Source organism: Andrographis paniculata, unplaced genomic scaffold, assembly GCF_009805555.1.
Source record: "Andrographis paniculata isolate CXL003 unplaced genomic scaffold, ASM980555v1 Contig52END, whole genome shotgun sequence".
Lineage (NCBI taxonomy): Eukaryota > Viridiplantae > Streptophyta > Magnoliopsida > Lamiales > Acanthaceae > Andrographis > Andrographis paniculata.
The window spans coordinates 4,525,198-4,549,028 of NW_026137587.1; the positions used below are offsets into that span (position 1 = coordinate 4,525,198).

The window sequence follows — 23,831 nt, forward strand, 5'->3', positions numbered from 1 at the left end:
AACTAAAAGAAGGCCAAGCGTTAGGTTATATATATTAGCAGAATTAGACATGCCCAGCATCGGTTTCCAACCCGCTTCCGGTTTGAACCGCCATCAAACCGGAACCGGAACCGGCACCGCTTTTTATGGCTCGGTTTTGGTTCTAAACCGTGAACCGTCCGGTCACTAAATTAAAAGTTATTTTTATTATATAATAATTACTTTTTACTAAAATATTCTTAATTATTTATTAATTATATTATTTCTAAATTCTCATATCAGTAAAGTAGACACCCGAGACAGAGAATACTTTTTTAGTCTTTTTTTTTTATTAATATATTTTTAATTATTTACTATATGAGTAGTATTATAAATGGTACTTCCTCCGTTCTAAAAGTATAGTCTTATAAAAAATAAAGATAAATGACTTTTTTGCAAGTATATTAGTGTAAAAAGTAGTGGCAGTTGTGTAATAATAATGAAAAAGTATGAATAATATATGGTGACACAATTATTTATGAAAATGAAACTATTGTTTTGAGACGAACAAAAAATATAAACAATATCATTGCATCGGGACGGAGGAGAGAATATCAAATCTTTTATAAGTATTCATGCAAATTAAAAATATGTTTGTGGGGTTGATTTAAGAAATTCATTTTAGCCCATAAAAAATCAGGCCCAATATGTGGGCCTGAGCCTTGACCGAATCCAGATGAAGATTTATCCACAGGATTACATAGTCCATAATTTACATTTTAAAACAAATTAGCGAATTGATATTATATTATTAAAATTTAATTAAAGTATTCTATATATATATATATGTACGTATATACAGGGCCGGTCTTGACTTTCGAAAAATTGGGAGCGAAATAAAAATCAAGGTCCTTAAATATATATATACATAAATATTTTCTTACGTATAATAAAATATATATAACAAAAAAATATTTTTTCTAATATTTTTTATACAAAAAATATCAATAATAATAATAATAATAATAAGGCATAACTCAAATGTAGTTTCAAAATTTAGCATAAATTCCTCGTATACTTTAAAAATTGTGTGAAGCTCTTTATACTTTAACGAACCTTATATTTAACCTTTGCCGTGCAAAAGAAATAGAGATGAAAATTTATCTTGTCATCACCAAAAAAATATAAAAAGGTATTTTGTACAACGTTTTTTTAAAATATAAAATGGATATCATGTAATTTTTAAAATATATAGAATATTTACGTTAAGTTTGGAGGAGTTATTGGCAATTTTTCATAATAATATAATAATAATAATTTTGTCTAACTTCTTTTTTTTAATACAAAAAAAATATTAAAAACAAAAATAAAAAGCCTCTAAATATATATATATATAAATGATAATACTTTATTCTTTTACCTATAATAAAATATAAATAATTAAATAAAAAAACTTTCTAGCATTTTTAGATAAAATATCAATAATAGTATTAATATTAATTTTATCTAAACAATTTTTAAAAAAATAATAAAAATTAGAGGCCCTAAATATGTATAAATAATATTTGTTTTCTATCTATAATAAAGTATAAATAATTAAATAAAATAATATTTCTATTATTTTTATATGCAAAATATGAATAATACTATTAATATTAACTTCATAAAATTTTGTGTAATGCATAAAAGAATATTTTTAATTCTAAAATATAAAGTATATAGCACATAACCATCAAACCATATACATCTATTAATACATTAAAATCAAATAATATATATATAAATATAATAATATATCCCCTCCGTCCACAAACGTCCTACTTTTCTATTTGGAATGTTTAACAATTATTGTCACTCTTACTATTTTTATACACAAAAGTTACTCTTTTACATTTATTTTATTTACTTTTTTATTTTCTATACACAATATTAATGTCAAATTTATCATTTTATAACAAAAATTATAATTACCTAAAAATACATATAAATATAAATAGTATATTAAAAAATTAGACGGAAAAAGTATAACATAAATAAATAATAAACCTTTATTTAAATTGGGCTGAAGGACGCCTTCTCGCGAGGCCAAGCCTGATTCACTTGGGGTGTGTTTGTTTGAGGGATTTGTTTGGATTTCCACTATTCATCCTATTTTTTCCCTCAAAAATATCAAATCAAACACCTATTTTTTATTTTTTATATTATACTAAAAATTAATTTTACATTCAAAACATCACATCAATACCTATTTATATCACATCATACAACTATTCAAATTCAAAATTTTTACTATTCAAATCCCAACTGAAAATCCAAACCCTCAAACAAACACACCCTTAATATATTTATAGGATAAATTAATTTAGTGCATATATATACGTTATAATAATCTTTAGTTAGCCTAATCTACAATTTATAAAATTAAAATACAAACATCATAATAAATTAATAATATATATAATCAAAGGAAAAATAACATTGAAATTTTTGAGTGGAATTGGTATATTCTCTGGAATAAATTTGCACTAACAAAGTAATAATATTATTTTATATCCAAGAGAAAATTTTGAGTGCGAAAAATTATAGGTCGTTTTGAGTGGAATTGGGATTTCGTGAATTAAAATAATTATTTGATACAATATAAATTATATTAATATTAATATAATATTTATAAAATTAATTTTTAATATAATATAAAAATAAATATTTAATTTAGTATTTTTTTTAAAAGAAAAGAATATTAATAAATAGTGAAAATTTTAATTAAAAACGTAAAAAAAAAAAAGTTATAAGGGCTCTATTGATTTTTTATGTGCTATGAAAAATTTTGTTATAAATATAATATATATTATTTTAAATTGAATATTTGATTTTTCTATTTTTTTTTAATAAGTATTTGAATTTTTTATTTTTATTTTTATGTTTTGTAAAAAAATATATATTTTGTATTATTTATTATTATTATTTTTGAAAAAAAAATTAGAAAATATTGTTAAGAGAACTGATTATTTATTCATCTAACCTAAATATATTATACCATTTTTTATTTATATTACGAAAAACTATAATATATACATATATACTCTCATAATAATAATAACATATATTCTATCTATTTAATAAATTAGCAATTTAACACAATATCATTCTTTATATTATATATCTATATACACTATTTTTACTAATTTAATAATAAACTAAATTATCAAATCTATACATTATATTTAATAAATCTACACTATAATCATGGTATTATATAATTTTAGTCCATACATTTAATCTCATATTTCGATCTCTAAAATACATAATTTATCTTTTTATGGTACGACAATCAAATTCCAAACAATTGTTGCTAATGTTGTCATTATTTCTAGACCTCCTCGTAATCTTACATATTACATGTAGAATGAACCATCATCTTCAAAATTGAACATACATTATTTGAAATTTGGCTTAATGGTATTTTAAATAATTCAATAAAATTTATTCTTAATTAATTTCGTTTGACAATGCAGTGAATTTCAAATCTCTAAAAGTTTATTGTGTATTTGAAATCTATACATTTAATAAAAGTTAGAACCGAAAGAAACACCATGTCAATTTTTAATTAGAACTTTGATCTGTATTGTGAACGATCATCTTTTGATTACTACCGTAGAATCGCACGTATTTCTTGTGTATCATATTTTTCTCACAATCTCTTATGTCCAAAATAGTTTTTTTTTTTTTTTTTTTTTTTTTTTTTTCAATTTGGAAAGTAAACTCAAAGTTAGAAATCATAGATATGAAAAAAAAATAAAAAAATCTAGTAATATTTTTACAATATTCTTCCAATGTATCACGATTCAACTTCGAGTTTAAATGGAACATAAGTTTCATTATTGAGATAATATATGCTAAGATTCCATTTGCAAAAAGTAAATGGAATATCAAGTGTTAAAAGCAAAACAATATATGTCGTTTAAATTATTTTTTCCTCGTGCTAAATTGATAGAAGCTTCAAAGTTTTCAAAAAGACGGCAAAAAAATAAAAAATTAAAATTAAAATTAAAATAAATACAAAACATCAATATTAGGAAAGATTCTATTCAATTGAGTGTACAACGAAAAAATATTTGATTTTTTATGTTGAATTTAACTGGATAAACCTCATAAATTTACAAGTTATAAGAATCATTCAAGTGATATATATTTCTTTCTACTGCTATATGAAATATTACAATTTTAATTATATATGAACGAATTCTTTATCATGTGTGTGTGTGTTTTTTTTTTTTTTTAAATAAACAACAAATCTATTCAGTTCGTATTATTTTTAATAAAAATTTATTATTTTTTTATAAAATATCACATCAAAATACTATTTAAATAAATATTCAAATTAATATTCATTTCAAATTAATTTCAAACTAAAATCAAACAAAACCATTTGTAATTGTTAGAATGTGTTATACATTAGTTTTATAACTATTTTGATATTATTGCTTTAATAATAATAATAATCTTTTGCAAGAGAGTATTTGAGAGGCCAATACAATATTTATTACTCCCCCATTCAATTTCTATTGTCTTAAAGTATATTTGTACGGTTTTTTAGGTGATTATCCTTTTGATATAACTTGACAAATTTGTCCTTAATTGTATGGTAGAGATTAAAAATAATAAATAAATTAATGGTAAAAATTTAAAATTTGTGTTTAGAAGAAGAAATAGGACAATAATTGTTGAACGTCTAAAATAGGAAAGTAAGACATTAGTTTGTGGACAAGAGAATATTTTTATTTCTTATAATATAGTACCGAAATATAATGGGATGGAAGAATATATATATATATATATATTATGAAAAATGATAATTGAATTCTAAAAGCAAAACTAAATATACAAATTTCATTTTAGTTTTTTTTTTTGTTTTTTTTATGTGAGATATAATAATATTTTATATTAAATATTAATTTTTTTACAAATAATAATAATAAAAAAATATATAATTATATATTGCAAACAAATATTATATATATGGCCTACAATTTTTTCTTCTTAGTGGCATTGCCACTTACTATGTACATGTAAAATAATGTGATAAATAAGAGATTTTGTGCACATTGATAGTTAACGTTAGTTGCCACATTTGACATACCGTGTTTGTTCGGGGATTGGATTGGATTTACACTATTCATTTAATTTTTTTTCCTAAAAAATATCAAATCAAACACCTATTTTTTATTTTTTATATTATACTGAAAACCAATTTTACATTCAAAACATCACATCAACACTTATTTATACCATATCATACAATTGTTCAAATTCAGAATTTTTACTATTCAAATCCCAACTCAAAATCTAAACCCCAAACAAACATTCATCGTCACGTGTAACATTAATTTGATGCGATACACGTAAGGTTGCATTTTGAGGTCAAAATTAGTCAACTCAGTGTTGACTTACTTCTTCAAGGAAATTTCCAATAATATTCATCCACACTTTCGATTGTAAAAAAAAAAAAAAAAAAGACTTAAAAGAATTAGATTCTGTTTACATATGTTCATAATCACTTTTAATACTATTAATCTATAATGATATTTTTTTAAAAAAGTATTAAATCAAATATCTATTTTATATTATAAACAATTATATTAAATACTTTTTTTTTATTATTCTAATATATATATACATATATTTTGATGTGAAATTCTAATATCCATTCATATACTAAAAAAAAAAATATTACTTTCAATAAAATGAAAGGCATAAATTAGACTTGTAGTGAATAATGACAATTTTCATCTCAAGAATTTCTTTTTATAGGCTTTTATATATACAAATATAGTGTGTGTATTTATTTGAAATTTATATTTGATTTTTGGTTTTAACATGATTTGAATATAATATTATAAGAATATATATATTTATTTATGGATTAAAATTTAACTAAATACATAATTTGGGAAAAAAATATAAGTAATGATATATTATGATGATGTTACATCTAAAACGAAATTTAGTACAATTTCATTAATTATTAACCATACTTTACATTCTTCAGCAAATAAAATTAACTAATATTGTAAATCATATACTCATATATACATATACTCCTTTCGTCATATTGAAATGTTGTTATTTTTTATTTTCGTCCGTCCCAAAACAAGGTTACTATTTCCTAATTTAATAATTGTATTATCTATCTAACATAATAAATAATCTTCTAACTTACAATAAATATCATTACTTTTATATTACACCGTACTAATAAGAGTATTTTTGTCTTTTTTTTTTTTTTATAATTCAATATAATACTAATATTAAAAAATTTATATATAAAATATAAACGCCACATTTCAATGAGACGAATAGCGTATATTTTTCTTTATTTTTTAAATGGTTAAAGAAAAATATTATTTTAAAGGATGACAAAAAAAAAAAAGGTGTGAACCAACTCACCGATATGTAGAAAAAATAAAGCAATAGTGACGACATTCAATTAAAATTAATATAAATATATATATATATATACAATAAACTAATAAATTTTATTAAAATAACATTTTGTTGATACTATGAAAAAACTTTGCCCACCACCACCGCATCAATTATTTCCCATGCATATGTTATATGTGTAATATCAAATTTCAATTTGTATTTTTGTATTATAAGTTAGTTCACTTAGTATTTTTTGGTAGTACGAATCCTATAAATATTATTAAATAATATAATAAATATAATTAATATATATACTCTATTCACTCGTCAAAATCAATAATTTAATATAATTTATTAATTTTTATATTATCAGTATAATTTCTCTTATCTAATATACAAAAATACAAAGTATACATATCCCGTTGTTACGTACGAAATTTAGAATTAGGTTAAAAGCCCAAGGTAAAAAGAAGAATGGGCCTGGCAATAGGGTTGAGTGAACTGGCTGAAGGACACCGTGAGAAAATCAAGGAATAAATTTATTTATTTCTAAGGAAAACCTCAGGACGGAAGGTTCTCAGGTCGGTAGGTCCTCAGGGCGGAAAGACCCCAGGACGGAAGGTTCTCAGGTCGGTAGGTCCTCAAGACGGAAAGACTTCAAGTCGGATGGTCTTCGGGTCGGTAGGTCCTCAGGGCGGAAAGACCTCAGGATGGAAGGTTCTCAGGTCGGTAGGTCCTCAGGACGGGAGGACCCCAGGTCGGTAGGTCCTCAGGTCGGGAAGTCCGCGAGACGGAAAGACGATGGGTCGGAAGGTTTTCAAGTCGGGAGGTCTTCAGGTCGGGAGGCCCTCAAGATGGAAAGACCTCAGGTCGGAAGGTTTTCAAGTCGGGAGGTCCTCAAGACGGAAAGTCGTCGAGATGGGATATCTGCAGGTCGGGTAAACTGTAGGTCGGATAGAAGGTGGAGTCAGACAAACGCGGAGGTTTTTGATCAAAGACAGGGGGCGGTTGATATGGAGGTCGGCCCAAGTGGGGTCGGGCGAAGAAGTAGGTCGGACGAAGGAAGAAGTCGGGCCAAAAGAGCGGAAGGTCTGTGGTCGGCTCAAGGAGTGAAGTATAGGGAATTTTGGTCTGCTGGGGACACGTGTCAGCATGAGAAAGGTTGGAAGACGGTTGAGAAGGAGACGTTGTAACCGTTCGGGTGACGGTTTTTCAGTACGGTTTTCTTCAAAGAATATTTAAGGATTTGGATCATCATTTGGCAAGGAATCTTCAATCAACTTCAACAAAGCAAAGTCAGATTTGGGGATCACCACTTTAAATTTCAGTATTTTATTTTCCAGTTTATTTTCTGTACCATACAGTGTTTAGAGATTCCTAATCTCAGGCACTAATTAATCAAGTTTAAGGATATTTTCTATATCTTTGAATTTTACTTTATTTTTGTTGAAAAATTACATCAACAAATTGGCGACCACAGTGGGAGCAAGACAAAATTGCTCATTCCAATTCCGGCGATAATTTCATACGTCTTAGATCCGGCCGAATCATCGGAAGGGTTATGGCAGGTTCACAACCGCAATCTTCGGCACCGGTGGGAGAATCCGTTCCACCACCTATTGTGCCAAATGCCGGGGAAATCCCACAACCACCAACTGAATGGTGGTCTTTTGTTCAACAATTGAACAATCAGCATACTTTGGATATGCAGAACATGTTGCGTGAGCAACAAACGAACATGTTGCGTGAGCAACAGAGTCTGATGCAGAACATGATAGATCAAGCACTGTCAAGGGTTAGTCTTCAACCCACTCAAACTCCACCAGGAGTATCACCATCCAGACCACAGGCAAATTTCGCGGGGCCATCATTCGTGGATAGTACATTCCCAAGTGCCACAAATCCCAACCGAATGGATCGGGGAAAAACTCCTTTGACTTTTCCCAACAATGTTCCACTGGGACCAAGGGTTACCAATTCGCAGCCAAACAATACAAGGGAGGACAGGCCTGAAGGATATATACATGATCCGATTCATATTCCTGTGCAGGATCCGTTCCAGGTTCCTGGTCATCAACGCTTGCATGTAGATCCTGATGAGATTGCACATATATTAAGGGATCAGTATGGATTAACTCCTCAGATGGCTAACCGCCCTGCATATCAGAGACCTTTCCCAGAAAGGATCATTCATGAACACCCTCTCCCAAGGAATTTTCGGCCACCCGACTTTCATGCATTCTCAGGGGAGGACGGATCTTCCACCATAGAACATGTTGGTCGGTTCACAGCACAATTAGGAGAAGTTGGCAATAACCCTTTTTATAAGTTACAGCTGTTTGGTTTGTCTCTTACCAGAACGGCGTTTTCATGGTTTGTAAGTCTGCCTCCTGGACAAATTCAGACATGGGAAGGACTGGAGATGGCATTTCACGCTAGATTCTTCAATCCTTTACCAGTTGTTTCTTTAACTGATTTACTTGAATTGAGACAGTATCCAGAAGAAACTGCTTCACAATTTATCGAAAGGGTACGATTGATGAAGGGACGATGTCCTACGGTAATCAGTGAAAAAGAGATGACCAATTTAGTGGTCCGGAATATGCATACTCGCTTAAGAAAGGCACTCACTGCCCTAGATGTTGAGGATTTGGCAAGTCTTGCATCCAAGGCAGGACGTTTAGAGTCTTTGTTCAGAGAGGAAGATCAGCATAACAGGCGTAATAGAGGCCAACATATGGCAAGTATGGGAACAGAGACATGTGACTTTGATTTTCATCAGTCAGAAGAGATGGCAGCCGAAATCCTTTCTGGAAAACCTTATGTCTGCTCTAAATTGAAGCCAGTACCAGGATCTGAAGGAAAGGAGCAACCGACTTTTGATAGTTCGAAAGCTGATGAAATCTTTGATATCTTATTGACTGATGGGCAGATCTGTATTCCAAAGGGGCAAAGATTGGCCACTAAAGAAGAAATCAAGGGGAGACCATATTGTAAGTGGCATAATTCTTTCACACACAACACAAGTCAGTGTACTCATTTCAGGAAGGAAATTCAAAAGGCCATCAAGACAGGTCGGCTCAAATACATCACTCTAGGTGTAGACCAGCAACCGTTTCCGAAAGTAACAACAGCCATGGTTGACATCCGACAAGGTTCAAAGATAGGGAAAAGTTCGGCCACTGTTGAACAAACAGGGGAACGAACTCAGGCAAGCCCCGAAACAAAAAAAGGAAGTCGGCCAAATAGTGGCCGACCGGAAGAACGACTCAGAGTGGTTGAAAGGCCAGTCGCTGAGAAATGGGACCGTCCAGACGGTTCTTTTAATGTGGAGGTGAAGGAAAAGGTTTTAGTGCGAGACCATCCGACCAGAAAAATAGGTTCAGTCGGGAACGATTGGGCTCGAAATAAAAAGCCTTTACCCGTTGATATAGATCCTCGTTTCCCAGGTATGAATCGTACACAGATTCGCAATGCCAAACGCAGGTATGCTGCAAAGTATGGGAAACGAGGTCCTTCAGCAAAACACTTAACCGACGAGCAAAAAGCAGCCGACCATCTCCCAGGAGATCAGTCCATGCAATCTAAAGGTCGGTCCAGTCGGGTCTGTTCGGGAAAGCAACTGAGCGACGGATTAGGCGCGTCCGACTATGCCAAAGGAAGTTCTTCGGGACAGGGGAAAGGTAAAGGAATGGCAGATGAAATAATTAAAGGTTTTAGATGCCAACATTGTGAACGGATCAACATCAATCCATCTCTTGAAGAATTCCGTATAGAATCTTTGACGGTTCAATCTCAGAACAAGACAAAGGAAGAAGTTGTAACTACAGAGGAGAATTCGAGATCTGTTAAATCTCGTCTGGGGCCACGAATCCCTTGTCGAATGACAGAGATTAATCAGATGAGAGATGAACCGATATGGGCGAGTCTGGTAGATGATACTATGAACGAACCTTTATGGGCATTCTTGGCAGATGATGAGTTAGAAGAACCAGAATGGGCAAAGACTTCAGAATCTGAGCCTCAGCCAGAGGCACCTTCGATAGTGTTTCCTCCTTTACCAGAGAGTGCGATCTCTCATTTGAAACCTCTGTATGTTAATGCTCACATTTGTGGGAAACCAATCTCAAAGGTTTTCGTGGATAATGGAGCAGTCTTTAATGTTATGCCTTTGAAGACTCTCAAGAAGTTAGGGAAAGGAATTCATGATCTGTCTCCTGTGGAATTCGAAATGACAAGTTTTACAGGGCAGCCGACCAAGCCTGAAGGTATGATGGTTGCCACAATTGAGGTCGGACCAAAGAAGATTTCCACTGTTTTCTTTATTGTGGACGCAGATACTACATATTCTCTTTTGCTGGGACGAGACTGGATTCATGCCTCTCAATGTGTGCCATCAACTTTGCACCAACAGTTAATGTTCTGGGAAGGAAATCAGGTCTTTAAAATGGAAGCGAATGACAACCCATTCGACGTAACAGAACACGTGGAAGAGTCAGTGTTTTATTCTAGTCATTTGGCTCCGATGTCTCAGTTGTATATGGCCAGGGAATACCCAAACAAGGGTTATAAAGTCACTGGCCAGAACTCGATGTTCTATTAAAAGAACACCTTCATTGTATGGCTCATGATAAAGCCACACCCATTTTCGTATAATTTGTTTGTTATGGAAGATACAACTTTAGAAGTATGTAGTTCTCTTATTAATAAGTTCTATTTAAAACAGTTATTACATAAAGTAGAAAATAATAAAGAGATTCTGGATGTTCACCTCCAAGAAGATGAACAATTTCGTTGGCCCGACTTATTAGAAAAAACAGAACCAACAGCTTCATCACAAGACCCGTTATTGGAGTTTAATTTAGGAACCGAATTGGTTCCAAAAGTGATCAGGTTAAGTGGTTATTTGTCCAAAGAGCAACAAACAATGATGCTTGAAGTTATTAGAAACAACATTGATTGTTTAGCATGGGATTATTCAGAGATGCCTGGTTTGACAAGAAGTTTAATAGAGCATCGATTGCCTATCAGAGAAGGTTGTAAACCTTACAAACAACCTCCAAGGCGAATGAGCCCGGATCTGATGCCTCAAATCAAGGAAGAAATCCAAAAACTTCTCAAAGTAGGTTTCATTCAGCCTTGCCGTTATGCGGAGTGGCTGGCTAACATTGTGCCAGTAGTCAAGAAAAATGGTAAGATAAGGATATGCATTGACTTCAGGGATCTGAATCTAGCTACCCCTAAGGACGAATATGTGATGCCTATGGCCGATATGTTAATAGATGCAGCAGCAGGGCATAAAATCCTTAGTCTGATGGATGGTTATGCAGGTTATAACCAAATATTTCTGGCAGAAGAAGACATTCCTAAGACAGCATTCAGGTGCCCAGGGGCTTTAGGTATTTATGAATGGACAGTCATGCCATTCGGGTTAAAGAATGCAGGGGCAACTTACCAAAGAGCCATGAATTCGATCTTTCATGATTTAATTGGCAAATCTATGGAAGTTTATATTGATGATGTTATTGTTAAATCTTCCAGTTTTGATGAACATTTGAGGGATCTTGAAGAGGCATTCGAAAGAATGAAGAAGTACAAGTTGAAGATGAATCCAACCAAGTGTGCTTTTGGAATATCAGCAGGGAGCTTTTTAGGATTCTTAGTTCATGAGAGAGGAATCGAAATTGATGCCAATAAGGCTAAAGCTATTCTTGACAGTCGGCCACCCAAGACGGTTAAAGAAATCCAAAGTCTTCTGGGTAAGGTAAATTATTTGAGGCGTTTTATTTCTAATGCTGCTGGCAAGGTCAGACCCATTACTAAATTGTTGAAAGCTGGAAGAGATGCTTTTGAATGGGGTCCCGATCAACAGACGGCTTTAGATGCTATCAAGCAGGCATTGGTTCATCCTCCAGTCTTGATGCCTCCTAAACAAGGTCGGTCGCTCAAACTTTATTTAGCAAATACATATGAAGTGGTCAGCTGTTTATTGGCACAGGATGGTGATGATGGGAAGGAAAGGGCAATCTACTATCTCAGTAAAACCCTTACAGGACCAGAACTGAATTACACTATGCCAGAAAAGATGTGTTATTCATTGGTCTTTGCTTGTACTAAACTTGAGCATTACTTGCTGCCCAGAAGAGTTGAGGTTATATCAAAGGTGGATCTCATCAAATTGATTTTACAGAGACCTACTATGAAGGGCAGACTCATGAAGTGGGCCATTAAATTGGCTCCTTTTGATCTTCAACATTCCCCGTTGAGGGCAGTCAAGGGACAAGCAGTAGCCGACTTCTTAGCAGAATTTTCCCAAATCGGGTGTTCTCATAATGATAGCGTCCGACCATTCGGTTGTTCATCATGTTGGAACACCCTACAGGTCGGATGTGTGCCCTATATAAGTACCCGAACATGGTTGATGTTCTTTGATGGTTCTACCTCTGGAAACAAATCAGGGGCAGGGGTCTTTTTGCAAGGACCCGACGGACAAAAGATTAACTTACAACTAAGATTGGAAGCCATGACCCATAATTCGGCAGAGTACGAAGCTTTAATTCTGGGTTTGGAGGCTTTAATTGCCAGGAAGGTCCAGTCTGTAATTATAAGAGGGGATTCTCAATTGGTAGTCAACCAGGTAAACAATCAATATGTTTGCAATTACCCTCATCTTCGCAAATACAGGGACATTGTGGGTCAGTTACTGACAAAAATCTCAGAAGTAATAATTGAGTTCATTCCAAGGAAAGAAAACCAACGTGCTGATGAGTTGGCTCAAAGGGCCTGTAAAGGAATTCCAGGGGATATGTGGTCGGAGGTCAAGTCGGGCATAGAAGAAAAGACAGACCCAATACGCGAAGTCATGGTCGGGCAGGAGACTGTCGGACCTAAGCCCGACTGCGAAGTTACGGTCGGGCAGGAGATAGTCGCACATGAGACCGATTGCGAGGTTATGGTCGGGCAGGAGACTGATGGACAGGAGCCCGACTGCGTAGTTACTATCGGGCAGGAGCCCGACAGCTTAGTTACAGTCGGACACAAAGGTACCAGTGAAACAGTGCCCGATTGGAGAACAGAGCTTATCACGTATTTACAGAATCCTGGTGCAAATGTTTCAGTTGCGACGCGATTGAAAGCTTTACGTTTTCAATTGATAAATGGAATTTTGTATAAGAGATCATTTGAAGGTCTACTTTTGAAATGTTTGGGGTCTAAAGAAGCTCTAGAAGTGATGACAGAAGTACATGGTGGCATATGTGGAGCTCATCGGGCAGGTCTGAATATGAGATGGGCCATTCATCGTTTGGGTTTTTTCTGGCCTAAGATTTTTGAGGATTGCATACAATTTGCAAAAGGCTGCCAGGAATGTCAAAGACATGGACATTTAAACCATCTGCCAGTAACCGAATTGCAATTCTTGGTAAAACCATGGCCTTTTAAATCATGGGCTATGGATATTATTGGTAAGATACATCCTGCCTCATCGAAACATCATTGTTTCATATTGGTTGCGACTGACTATTTTACCAAATGGGTAGAAGCTGTTGCTTTGAAAAATGTGGATCAGAAAGAAGTGATAGACTTCGTTTTGAATCAAATTATTTATAGATATGGTATTCCTCAATCTATAACAACCGACCAAGGCTTGGTTTTCACTGGGGAAAAGTTTTCTAGTTTTTTAACAGAGTTTGGTGTCCGACTACATCATTCTTCACCTTATTATCCCCAAGCCAATGGACAAGCGGAAGCAGCAAATAAGATTATTATTGGGATTATAAAGAAGATGGTTGAAGGGAACCCGAGAAAGTGGCATTTGTTATTGTCTCAGGCTTTATCGGCACATAGGAATACCAGAAGTACGGCCACAGGGTTCTCACCTTACCAACTTACATTTGGCCAAGATGCTGTTTTACCAGCCGAAATCCGAGTATCATCTGGCCGAACAGAATTTACTGATGGTGGTCTTACAGAGGAATACCAACAACTTATGATGCAACAGTTAGAAGATTTGGATGTTAACCGACTCCATGCAATAAGGCGAAATGTGAAACAGAGTGAAATCAGAGCAAGGAGTTACGGAAAGAAAGTTCTCCATAGGACGTTCCAGAAAGGAGACTTGGTCTGGAAGACCATTCTTCCTACGTATAAGAAAACTGATCAATTGGGGAAGTGGTCGCCGAATTGGGAAGGACCATACATTGTTCAAAAAGATATTGGAAATGGCGCGTTCATTATTGTAAATCATGAAGGTAGAAGAGTACATGATTGTATTAATGCTAAATATCTGAAGAGGTATTATCCTGCCTTTTCAGATAACAAAACTGCCTGAAACAAAATATTATTCAGAACCCAGTTATGGGGTTCGAACCTACTGGAAGGTTCATTTCTGTTAGTCATCGTGTAGTTGTGAGAAATTTTCTGCCTCTGAATCAGACTTTTCATCCCAGTGAGTAGATATTAGCTCTGGTTCTTCTTCAATAAGATCTTCCAAGTCTGGTCGGTACCTTTCCCATTGGCTTTGCATGTCATCTAGATCTTGATGGGTACGTGCTTGCATGTCTGTTAGGGCTTGATGTTCACGGTCAACAATGGTACGCAATCTTGAAAAGACTTTTCGTTGATTGGAAAATATGTTATCCCAACCAAGGTCTGGAAGTATGGCTGCTGCATGATTTTCAATCATTTCCATGTGATGATGGAGATCAGGAATGTATTGATTCGCCATAGTTAGAATGTTTTAAGATTGTGATTCACACAGGCTTGTATCGCGAAGAAGGAAGTTAACCAGGAGTATTGCCGTAACTGGTATAGTTGCTAAGGGAGTTTTTCAAGAAGGTAGTGCTTTATGAACTTCCAAACATTGATTGTTAAATGGTGTTTGAAAGTCCCTTGGCGGCGGGCAAGTTGTTACGTACGAAATTTAGAATTAGGTTAAAAGCCCAAGGTAAAAAGAAGAATGGGCCTGGCAATAGGGTTGAGTGAACTGGCTGAAGGACACCGTGAGAAAATCAAGGAATAAATTTATTTATTTCTAAGGAAAACCTCAGGACGGAAGGTTCTCAGGTCGGTAGGTCCTCAGGGCGGAAAGACCCCAGGACGGAAGGTTCTCAGGTCGGTAGGTCCTCAAGACGGAAAGACTTCAAGTCGGATGGTCTTCGGGTCGGTAGGTCCTCAGGGCGGAAAGACCTCAGGATGGAAGGTTCTCAGGTCGGTAGGTCCTCAGGACGGGAGGACCCCAGGTCGGTAGGTCCTCAGGTCGGGAAGTCCGCGAGACGGAAAGACGATGGGTCGGAAGGTTTTCAAGTCGGGAGGTCTTCAGGTCGGGAGGCCCTCAAGATGGAAAGACCTCAGGTCGGAAGGTTTTCAAGTCGGGAGGTCCTCAAGACGGAAAGTCGTCGAGATGGGATATCTGCAGGTCGGGTAAACTGTAGGTCGGATAGAAGGTGGAGTCAGACAAACGCGGAGGTTTTTGATCAAAGACAGGGGGCGGTTGATATGGAGGTCGGCCCAAGTGGGGTCGGGCGAAGAAGTAGGTCGGACGAAGGAAGAAGTCGGGCCAAAAGAGCGGAAGGTCTGTGGTCGGCTCAAGGAGTGAAGTATAGGGAATTTTGGTCTGCTGGGGACACGTGTCAGCATGAGAAAGGTTGGAAGACGGTTGAGAAGGAGACGTTGTAACCGTTCGGGTGACGGTTTTTCAGTACGGTTTTCTTCAAAGAATATTTAAGGATTTGGATCATCATTTGGCAAGGAATCTTCAATCAACTTCAACAAAGCAAAGTCAGATTTGGGGATCACCACTTTAAATTTCAGTATTTTATTTTCCAGTTTATTTTCTGTACCATACAGTGTTTAGAGATTCCTAATCTCAGGCACTAATTAATCAAGTTTAAGGATATTTTCTATATCTTTGAATTTTACTTTATTTTTGTTGAAAAATTACATCAACACCCGTATTTTATATCGTGTCTGTGTTTATGTAGAATTGAGTATAAAATATATATATTCAAATACAAACTGGATTTTATTTTTATTTTAAAAATTTAAACTCGAACATAAAATGAATTATTTTAGGGCCATGTTTAAATCAATCTAATTTTGTTTTGATAAAATCTCGAATAAAATTGAAGTAGCATAAAAACCAATCAATTCAGGAACTTATATTTAATTAATACACTACAATTTTTTTTTTTTTTGGAAACATTAATCATATTAGTAATATCAATTTAATTACCATTTCAATTAATTTTGTTTATTTACTCACAAACTTCAAATCTAAATTCCAACCTTAAAATGAGGCTACTAAATATTGTGTCAATCCAAAATTCAATTTGACCCAATTTTTTCTACTTTTATTTTGGGTTCATATCAATTCAATTAAAAAATAAAAAAAATAAAAAAATCAAAATCAAAATCTCTAAACCAGATTTACAGAAATTTAGGGTTGAATAAGTTCAGATATTCTTACATTGAAGCCCTAGTTAATTAAAATTATAATTCAAAAAAATAAAAAATATATATATACAGTGTAAACGTCAATTGGGCAAAACGTCGCGTTCCGTTATTCCAACACTCCAACAGTTTCCCGGCAAAAAGCGTAGCCCTTCCACATTCTTCCATGGCTGACGATATACATGCATACATACACATACATATATATATATATATATATAAATCCACCGATGATATTCTAAAATCACTGTAATTTCACTTCTTAAAAAAAAAAAAAAATGAATCCAAACAGAGTCGACCAATTTCCGACGACGGAAGAATCGGCGTTGCAAATCGCAATCGAAATGCCTTGTCCGGAGGTGCACAGAGTCGCCTTGCCGCCGCCGTGCACGACGGCGGAGAAACTCCGGCGCCGCCTCTCTGAGATCTTCTTCCCCGACGACCCGTTCCACCGCTTCAAGAATCAGCCATGGCTGAAAAAAATGATCGTTGCCCTGCAGTGCTTCTTCCCAATTTTCGATTGGGCTCCAAATTACAGCCTCCGACTCCTCAAATCCGACGTCGTTTCGGGCCTCACCATAGCCAGCCTCGCAATTCCGCAGGTCTGTTTGTTTCTTATTTAATAATGTCGGAGTTTGGAGAGAGATTCATTTCCTTTCGTTCTTATGCAGGGGATAAGTTATGCGAAGCTTGCGACTCTGCCGCCGATAATCGGACTTTGTAAGAGCTAAGAACATCTTCAATTTTGTTCACTTAGATTAGATGAATAAAATTAGTGTTCGATGCATTTTATGTTTTGTTGTAGACTCGAGCTTTGTTCCGCCGCTGATTTACGCGGTGCTCGGGAGCTCTCGCCATCTCGCCGTTGGCCCTGTCTCCATCGCGTCGCTCGTGATGGGCACGATGCTCGGCGAGGCTGTCTCCGCCGCACACCAGCCGGTTCTTTACCTAAAACTCGCCTTCACTTCGACTTTCTTCGCCGGATTGTTTCAGGCATCTCTTGGATTTCTTAGGTACACTAATTAATGTTGCATTTTTCGATTCTATCGAACTTTTTAGGTGAAATTTGTCATTCAAACAGCTTTTTCTCTGCGGCATCTTTCGCTGTAGTAAAAGCAAGCAAGTTACGAAGTTAACTGATGATTCTGTCGTTTGCTCGAAAATGGAATAAGTTTTGTTTTTTCTTCTGGCATAGATTAGGATTCATCATCGATTTCCTGTCGAAGGCGACGCTGGTCGGGTTCATGGCTGGCGCCGCTGTGATTGTCGCGTTGCAGCAGCTGAAAGGCCTTCTCGGGATTTCTCATTTCACCAACAAGATGCAGCTTGTTCCCGTTTTGTCTTCGGTTTTCCATCACATCGACGAGGTAATATTTTTAGCCGAAATCCTCTGTAATAAGAACGAACATCATTCGACTCACAGAGGTTGTTTTATCTCTGCAGTGGTCTTGGCAGACCATCGTCATCGGAGTTTTGTTCTTGATCCTTCTATTGGGGACGAGGCAAATTGTAAGCGATTTTTGTAAATCTGTTGCTTCTTATCCGTTAAGGATTCTCCGGAAATCTCATCGATGAATGATTGCGCAGAGCATGAGAAGACCGAAGCTCTTCTGGATAGCTGCGGCTGCGCCATTAGCATCGGTTGTTATGTCCACAATTTTGGTCGTTTGCCTTAAATCCGTCGCGCCGGGGATACAAACCGTAAGAATTTACCCGACGATCGTGTAAGAATTTTGCATCAAATGCATCGCGGAGATGCCTAATTAAACAACAACGCTATTTTCAGATCGGACACTTGGCTAAGGGACTGAATCCGCCGTCGGCGAACATGCTACACTTCAATGGTCCGTATCTCGGCCTCACCATCAAAACCGGCATTATCACCGGGATACTTTCTCTTACAGTAAGTCGCATTCTATCGATGTTTTCTGCATTGCATTTATGTCCTGATGACATAACTCAACCCCATGTTGCAACAAATCTGTAGGAAGGGATCGCCGTCGGGAGGACATTTGCAGCTCTGAAAAACTACCAAGTCGACGGCAACAAAGAGATGATGGCGATCGGGCTAATGAACATGGCCGGCTCTTGCTCCTCCTGCTACGTCACCACCGGTGAGCTCGACGCTCGCCAAAAAAAAAAAAAATCGTCGCAAATTCGCTGACTTCGCTTTCCTTTTCAGGATCGTTCTCGCGGTCAGCTGTGAATTACAACGCCGGCGCGCAAACAGTTGTGTCTAACATAGTAATGGCTGCGACCGTGCTCGTGACGCTGCTGTTTCTGATGCCACTTTTCTACTACACGCCGAACCTCATCTTGGCTGCAATCATCATAACAGCCGTCGTTGGGCTGATCGATTACGGGGGAGCTTATAAGCTCTGGAAAGTCGACAAGCTCGATTTCGTGGCCTGCCTCTGCTCCTTCCTTGGCGTTCTTTTCATCTCCGTCCCACTCGGCCTCACCATAGCCATTGGAATCTCTGTTTTCAAAATTCTGTTGCACGTCACGCGGCCTAATACGTTCGTTCTTGGTAACATCCCCGGGACGGGAATATATCAAAACCTCGACCGGTATAAGGAAGCCATTAGGGTCCCGTCGTTTCTCATCATCGCTGTCGAGGCGCCTATTTATTTTGCGAATGCTAATTATCTTCAAGAAAGGTATAGTTTCGCAATCCATCTATAGATTCTGCGATTTCACTTAATTTTTGGTGCATTCACAAACACCACGCGAACCGCAGGATCGCTCGGTGGATCCGAGAAGAGGAAGAGTTGGCTGCGTCGAACAATAGCGACGACATCAAATGCGTGATCCTCGACATGACCGCAGTCACGGCGATAGACACGAGTGGGATCGACACCATCAACGAACTTAGAAAGGCGCTCGAGAAGCGATCACTCAAGGTAAAGAACGAAATATGTTACTTGACTATATAATACTCATCATTCATCCAATTCTGTACTCAGTTGACCAGGTACAAATTAAAAAAAAAAAAAAAAAAGGTAAAACTAGAAAATTTTATTTTTTTGAGTAAAAAAAAAAATAGAAAAAAAATGATATTTTGAATGATGAGAGAGGTAACTAATAATACTTATCAAAGAGGGCGACTAGTATTTGAGTACCACCTCCTTTGTTGGCTTATTGTTCATGTGCAAGATTCGTATAAAATTTAAATTGACTTTACACGTGAAGTGACATGTTTAATTAATGATGCTTATATGTACTTGATATGTAGCTCGTGTTAGCGAATCCTGTGGGGAGCGTAATGGAGAAGCTCCATGAGTCGGGCGTGTTGCCGGAATTCGGATTGGAAGGAATTTATTTGACCGTTGGAGAGGCCGTTGTTGATATATCGTCGTCGTGGAAGAAGACTCGACCATAAATAAATAATTTTTTTAAAAAATAAAATAACCGCCAAAATCGAATGGCCAAATATATTTGTAGGGAGTTTTGGTTGTAAATTATGTTCTCATGTAGCATATATATATATATATTGATATTGTTTAGTTTTAAATGTTCCAAATATATAAAATATCCCCTTTGTTCATAATTATTATTGGTTCCTATCTAAAATGTTTATGTAGTACAATATAGAAGTATGTAACATATATACTGAATATTATATTATTAGGTGATATTATTTTTGTGTTGCTTATTTGATTTATTATATGTATAGTATACAAATTGATTTGATCTAATCAACATCAAATTCAAAATAAAAGAAAAAAATTTATATTAGCCATTGAATTTGTATAAAAGAAGTCTAAAAAGTAATCCATATTATATTTTGCTAAATATAAATAAAATAGACAGAAACATTAATAATTGGATGCCGACACAAATTATAAAAGAGAAAGAGACTATTTAGGGAGTACTTATTTTATAAACTAGAAAAATATTTAGTAAATAAATTAATATTATATTTAAATTTTCACTTAAATAACTAGAGAAGATTACATTTTGTTTTTTTTGTACTTCTTTTGTAGGAACCTCAAAAGATCCAATATAATATAAAAATTAAAAGTGAAAATAAAACATGAATCTTAGGATGCATTCGATACATTTGGAATATATTTTTTTTCTTAGTTGTTTGAATCAAAGAATTTAAATTTAGAAAACAAATAATTTATTATTATTTTTTTTAATCTTGTATGCAGAGAAAAAAATAAAAACTGAGAAAAGTATTTCCGGTATGCATGCTTTTTTAGATCCAATATAATTTCGATTATTAATATGTGGATTTTTACTATATATTTTATTTAAACAAACTATTTTTGCAAAACATTGTGATTGAAACAAATAAAATATGTAAATAAAAAATTTAATTTTCTATTTATATTCCTCAACTAAAATTTTTATTTTATCGACATAGAAAATAACATTTTTTTTTCCTTTACCTAATTTTTAGGAATGCATTAATACGAAATCTTTGTCCATTCCCAATTTTGGTAGTAGCCACCAATTACAACACATTGTAACACTCTTTCTAAAATCGCTTATTAAATTAAAATGTTGATTGAAGATTTATCAGCATCATGTTAATTACTCTAATTAACATATAAAAACACTATAAATATCATTTGAAAAATATAACAAACAATACATGTTGTATAAAGTACTAATATATAATGTCAGTTCTATTTTATATGTGTAGTATAAATGTATATCTAATGTATTGATCATATCGTAACAGCCTCCGAAAACATGTAAAACAAAAGGACATCAGCAAAATGAAACCAACAGGAAATAAAAGAAGACCCCGTTGCAGTAAGTGCATTGAAACCTAACAAAGTCCAAACTGTTCAAACAATGACGAAGAAGAAGATGACAACGGAACATTCATTAGTTAGATATCTACTCTGGAATCTGGATCGAGTTGTTAATTGACTAGGCTTTTTATAAGGTACGGGACGTCAAAATTAATGTTTACTTGGGGTTCAACATCTAAATGCTCATCGATAAAATTTATATTAGGGTTAACTCTAAATTTAACCAAGTATGAGGAAATAATTTAAATGAATTTTCTAAATTCTTAAGAATTGAACTCTATAAATACTTACTATATGCACATATTTTTTTAAAAATAGTTAAGTTATTCTATTTTAGTATTGTTGGTCGACTATATAATAATTAATCATCAGTATCTGTTTAAATCTAAATTTTTAGGTAATATTGATATTTGAGATAGTATCAAACTGAATTTGATAATAATTCTTGAAATATTTAACAAACTGAATATATATATATCTTAATAAATGTGATGCATTCATATATATATATATCTTGTAGTATATATTTTAAACTTTAAATAAAATTTTGTCTAACAGTTTTGAATAATTCACATATATTACATATTTTGGTAGGTGTTTATATATAATTTATCTATAAAACCGAGTTAAGAAATTTTTTAATTGATATTAAAACTGTTAGATGATTGGAATAGTCTCCATGAGCAAGTCTTGCATACATCTCCTTGCATCCGAGGGGCGTGTTAATTGACTCTCATATGTAAATATATTAATGATGCACATGTCTAACAATTAAATTTTTAGGTGAGACGATCATTCTGATTATCTAACAAAACGTTTATAATTTTTCAATTCATAAAAAGAGTTCATTTTGTTTAAGCTATTGACCAGCAACTCGTGATCCATTTATCTAACTCGGCCACAGCTCTAATAAAAACGGAAAAAATTAAATAAAAGGAAATGTAGAAAAAGAAGATGATAAAATTCCAAAGCTCAAAACAACCACAAATCTGTCCAAAACACATACCGATAGAAAAAAAAAATTCAAACAAGAGGAAACCACCTAACATAGGAAAATGAAACCAAAGAAAACCCTTCAATGCAAATTAAAATCCATTGCATTGTAGAAACCCGACAACCAAACATAACTTAGATAGTCGTCGTGAGAATGTTGAGAGGAGTTGCTCATGTGGTTTTTGAACATCATAGGGAATTCCATGATGCATTGATCAATGGCGTGAACTACCTTAAAGTTCGGATGGTGATAGGTAATTCGAGAGTACTCTGGAAGAAGTTTAACGTATTCATAAGGGAGGAAGCCGGAGGTTCCATGAGTGAGGCATTTGGTCATGGGAAGATGTTCTTGGAAAATGGGATTGAATGAATGAGGTATGATTTTGGAGCTGAAATGAGAGTAGAAAACACAATCGAGCTTCTCCGGGGTTTGATTTCGGTCGGATGATGGGGATATGTCTCTTTGGTGGGTATGATTTTGTGGAACTTCTGTTGTAGCTTCAAAAATTAGGGTTTCAGTGAGGTTCGGAATGTTAAAAATGATTTGGGGTTCAACATCCATATGCTTATCGGTGAGAGTTAGGGCTAAATCTAAACCGTGGATCTTATTTGTTGTGGAAAGATCCATCGGCTTGGATGAGGCGTTGGTAAATGACCTGGAAAGAGGAAGAAGAAGATAAAGAAGTTAATATATATGATTTATTGCAAAAAAATAAATTATATACATTTTCATATTTAAATTGAATAGTATAATATAAAAAAAATTTACAAAGTTTGAAAGTATTCGATCTAATGATAATTTTTGAAAAATTATTGTAAAATAATTACAAGTGAAAGTTGATTCATCGAACTCTTCTCCAAAGCCAACAAACTTTCCTTTCACTAGAATACAAACAAAACTCATAGAATACATCGAAATCTCAAAAAAAAAAAAAAATCAAAATTTTGCAAATATAACCACATGAAAAGCAACTTCATTCTTCATTAATTTTCTTTTTCGACTAAAAGCTAAACTCTCAAAAATTAGAATTGAGTCATCTTTCCCTTCTTGCAGGTTGTCAAGAAAACACATCCCCGAATGTCGTAAAAAAAAAAAACCATTAAACATAAAAAAATGTATTGTCAAATGTAGATACTTGACAATTTAAACCGATATATAAAAAAATTTACAATTATCATTTGGATTTCAATTATCCAAATGAGATGAATGAACATAGAACAAATGAAACGAGATAA

The 23,831-nt window shown here is 34.3% G+C and overlaps 1 protein-coding gene across 1 annotated transcript; it reads left to right on the forward strand.

The window, feature by feature from the left end:
• Nucleotides 1-17,019: 17,019 nt before the first annotated feature.
• LOC127254630 (probable sulfate transporter 3.4) lies at nt 17,020-20,383 on the forward strand. Its single transcript, XM_051279844.1, has 11 exons — nt 17,020-17,435; nt 17,505-17,553; nt 17,639-17,846; nt 18,029-18,200; nt 18,277-18,342; nt 18,421-18,534; nt 18,620-18,736; nt 18,821-18,947; nt 19,016-19,493; nt 19,574-19,736; nt 20,069-20,383. The coding sequence occupies exons 1-11, from the start codon at nt 17,112-17,114 to the stop codon at nt 20,213-20,215; spliced, it is 1,965 nt and encodes a 654-aa protein (XP_051135801.1). The 5' UTR covers nt 17,020-17,111; the 3' UTR covers nt 20,216-20,383.
• The last annotated feature ends 3,448 nt before the right edge of the window (nt 20,384-23,831 follow it).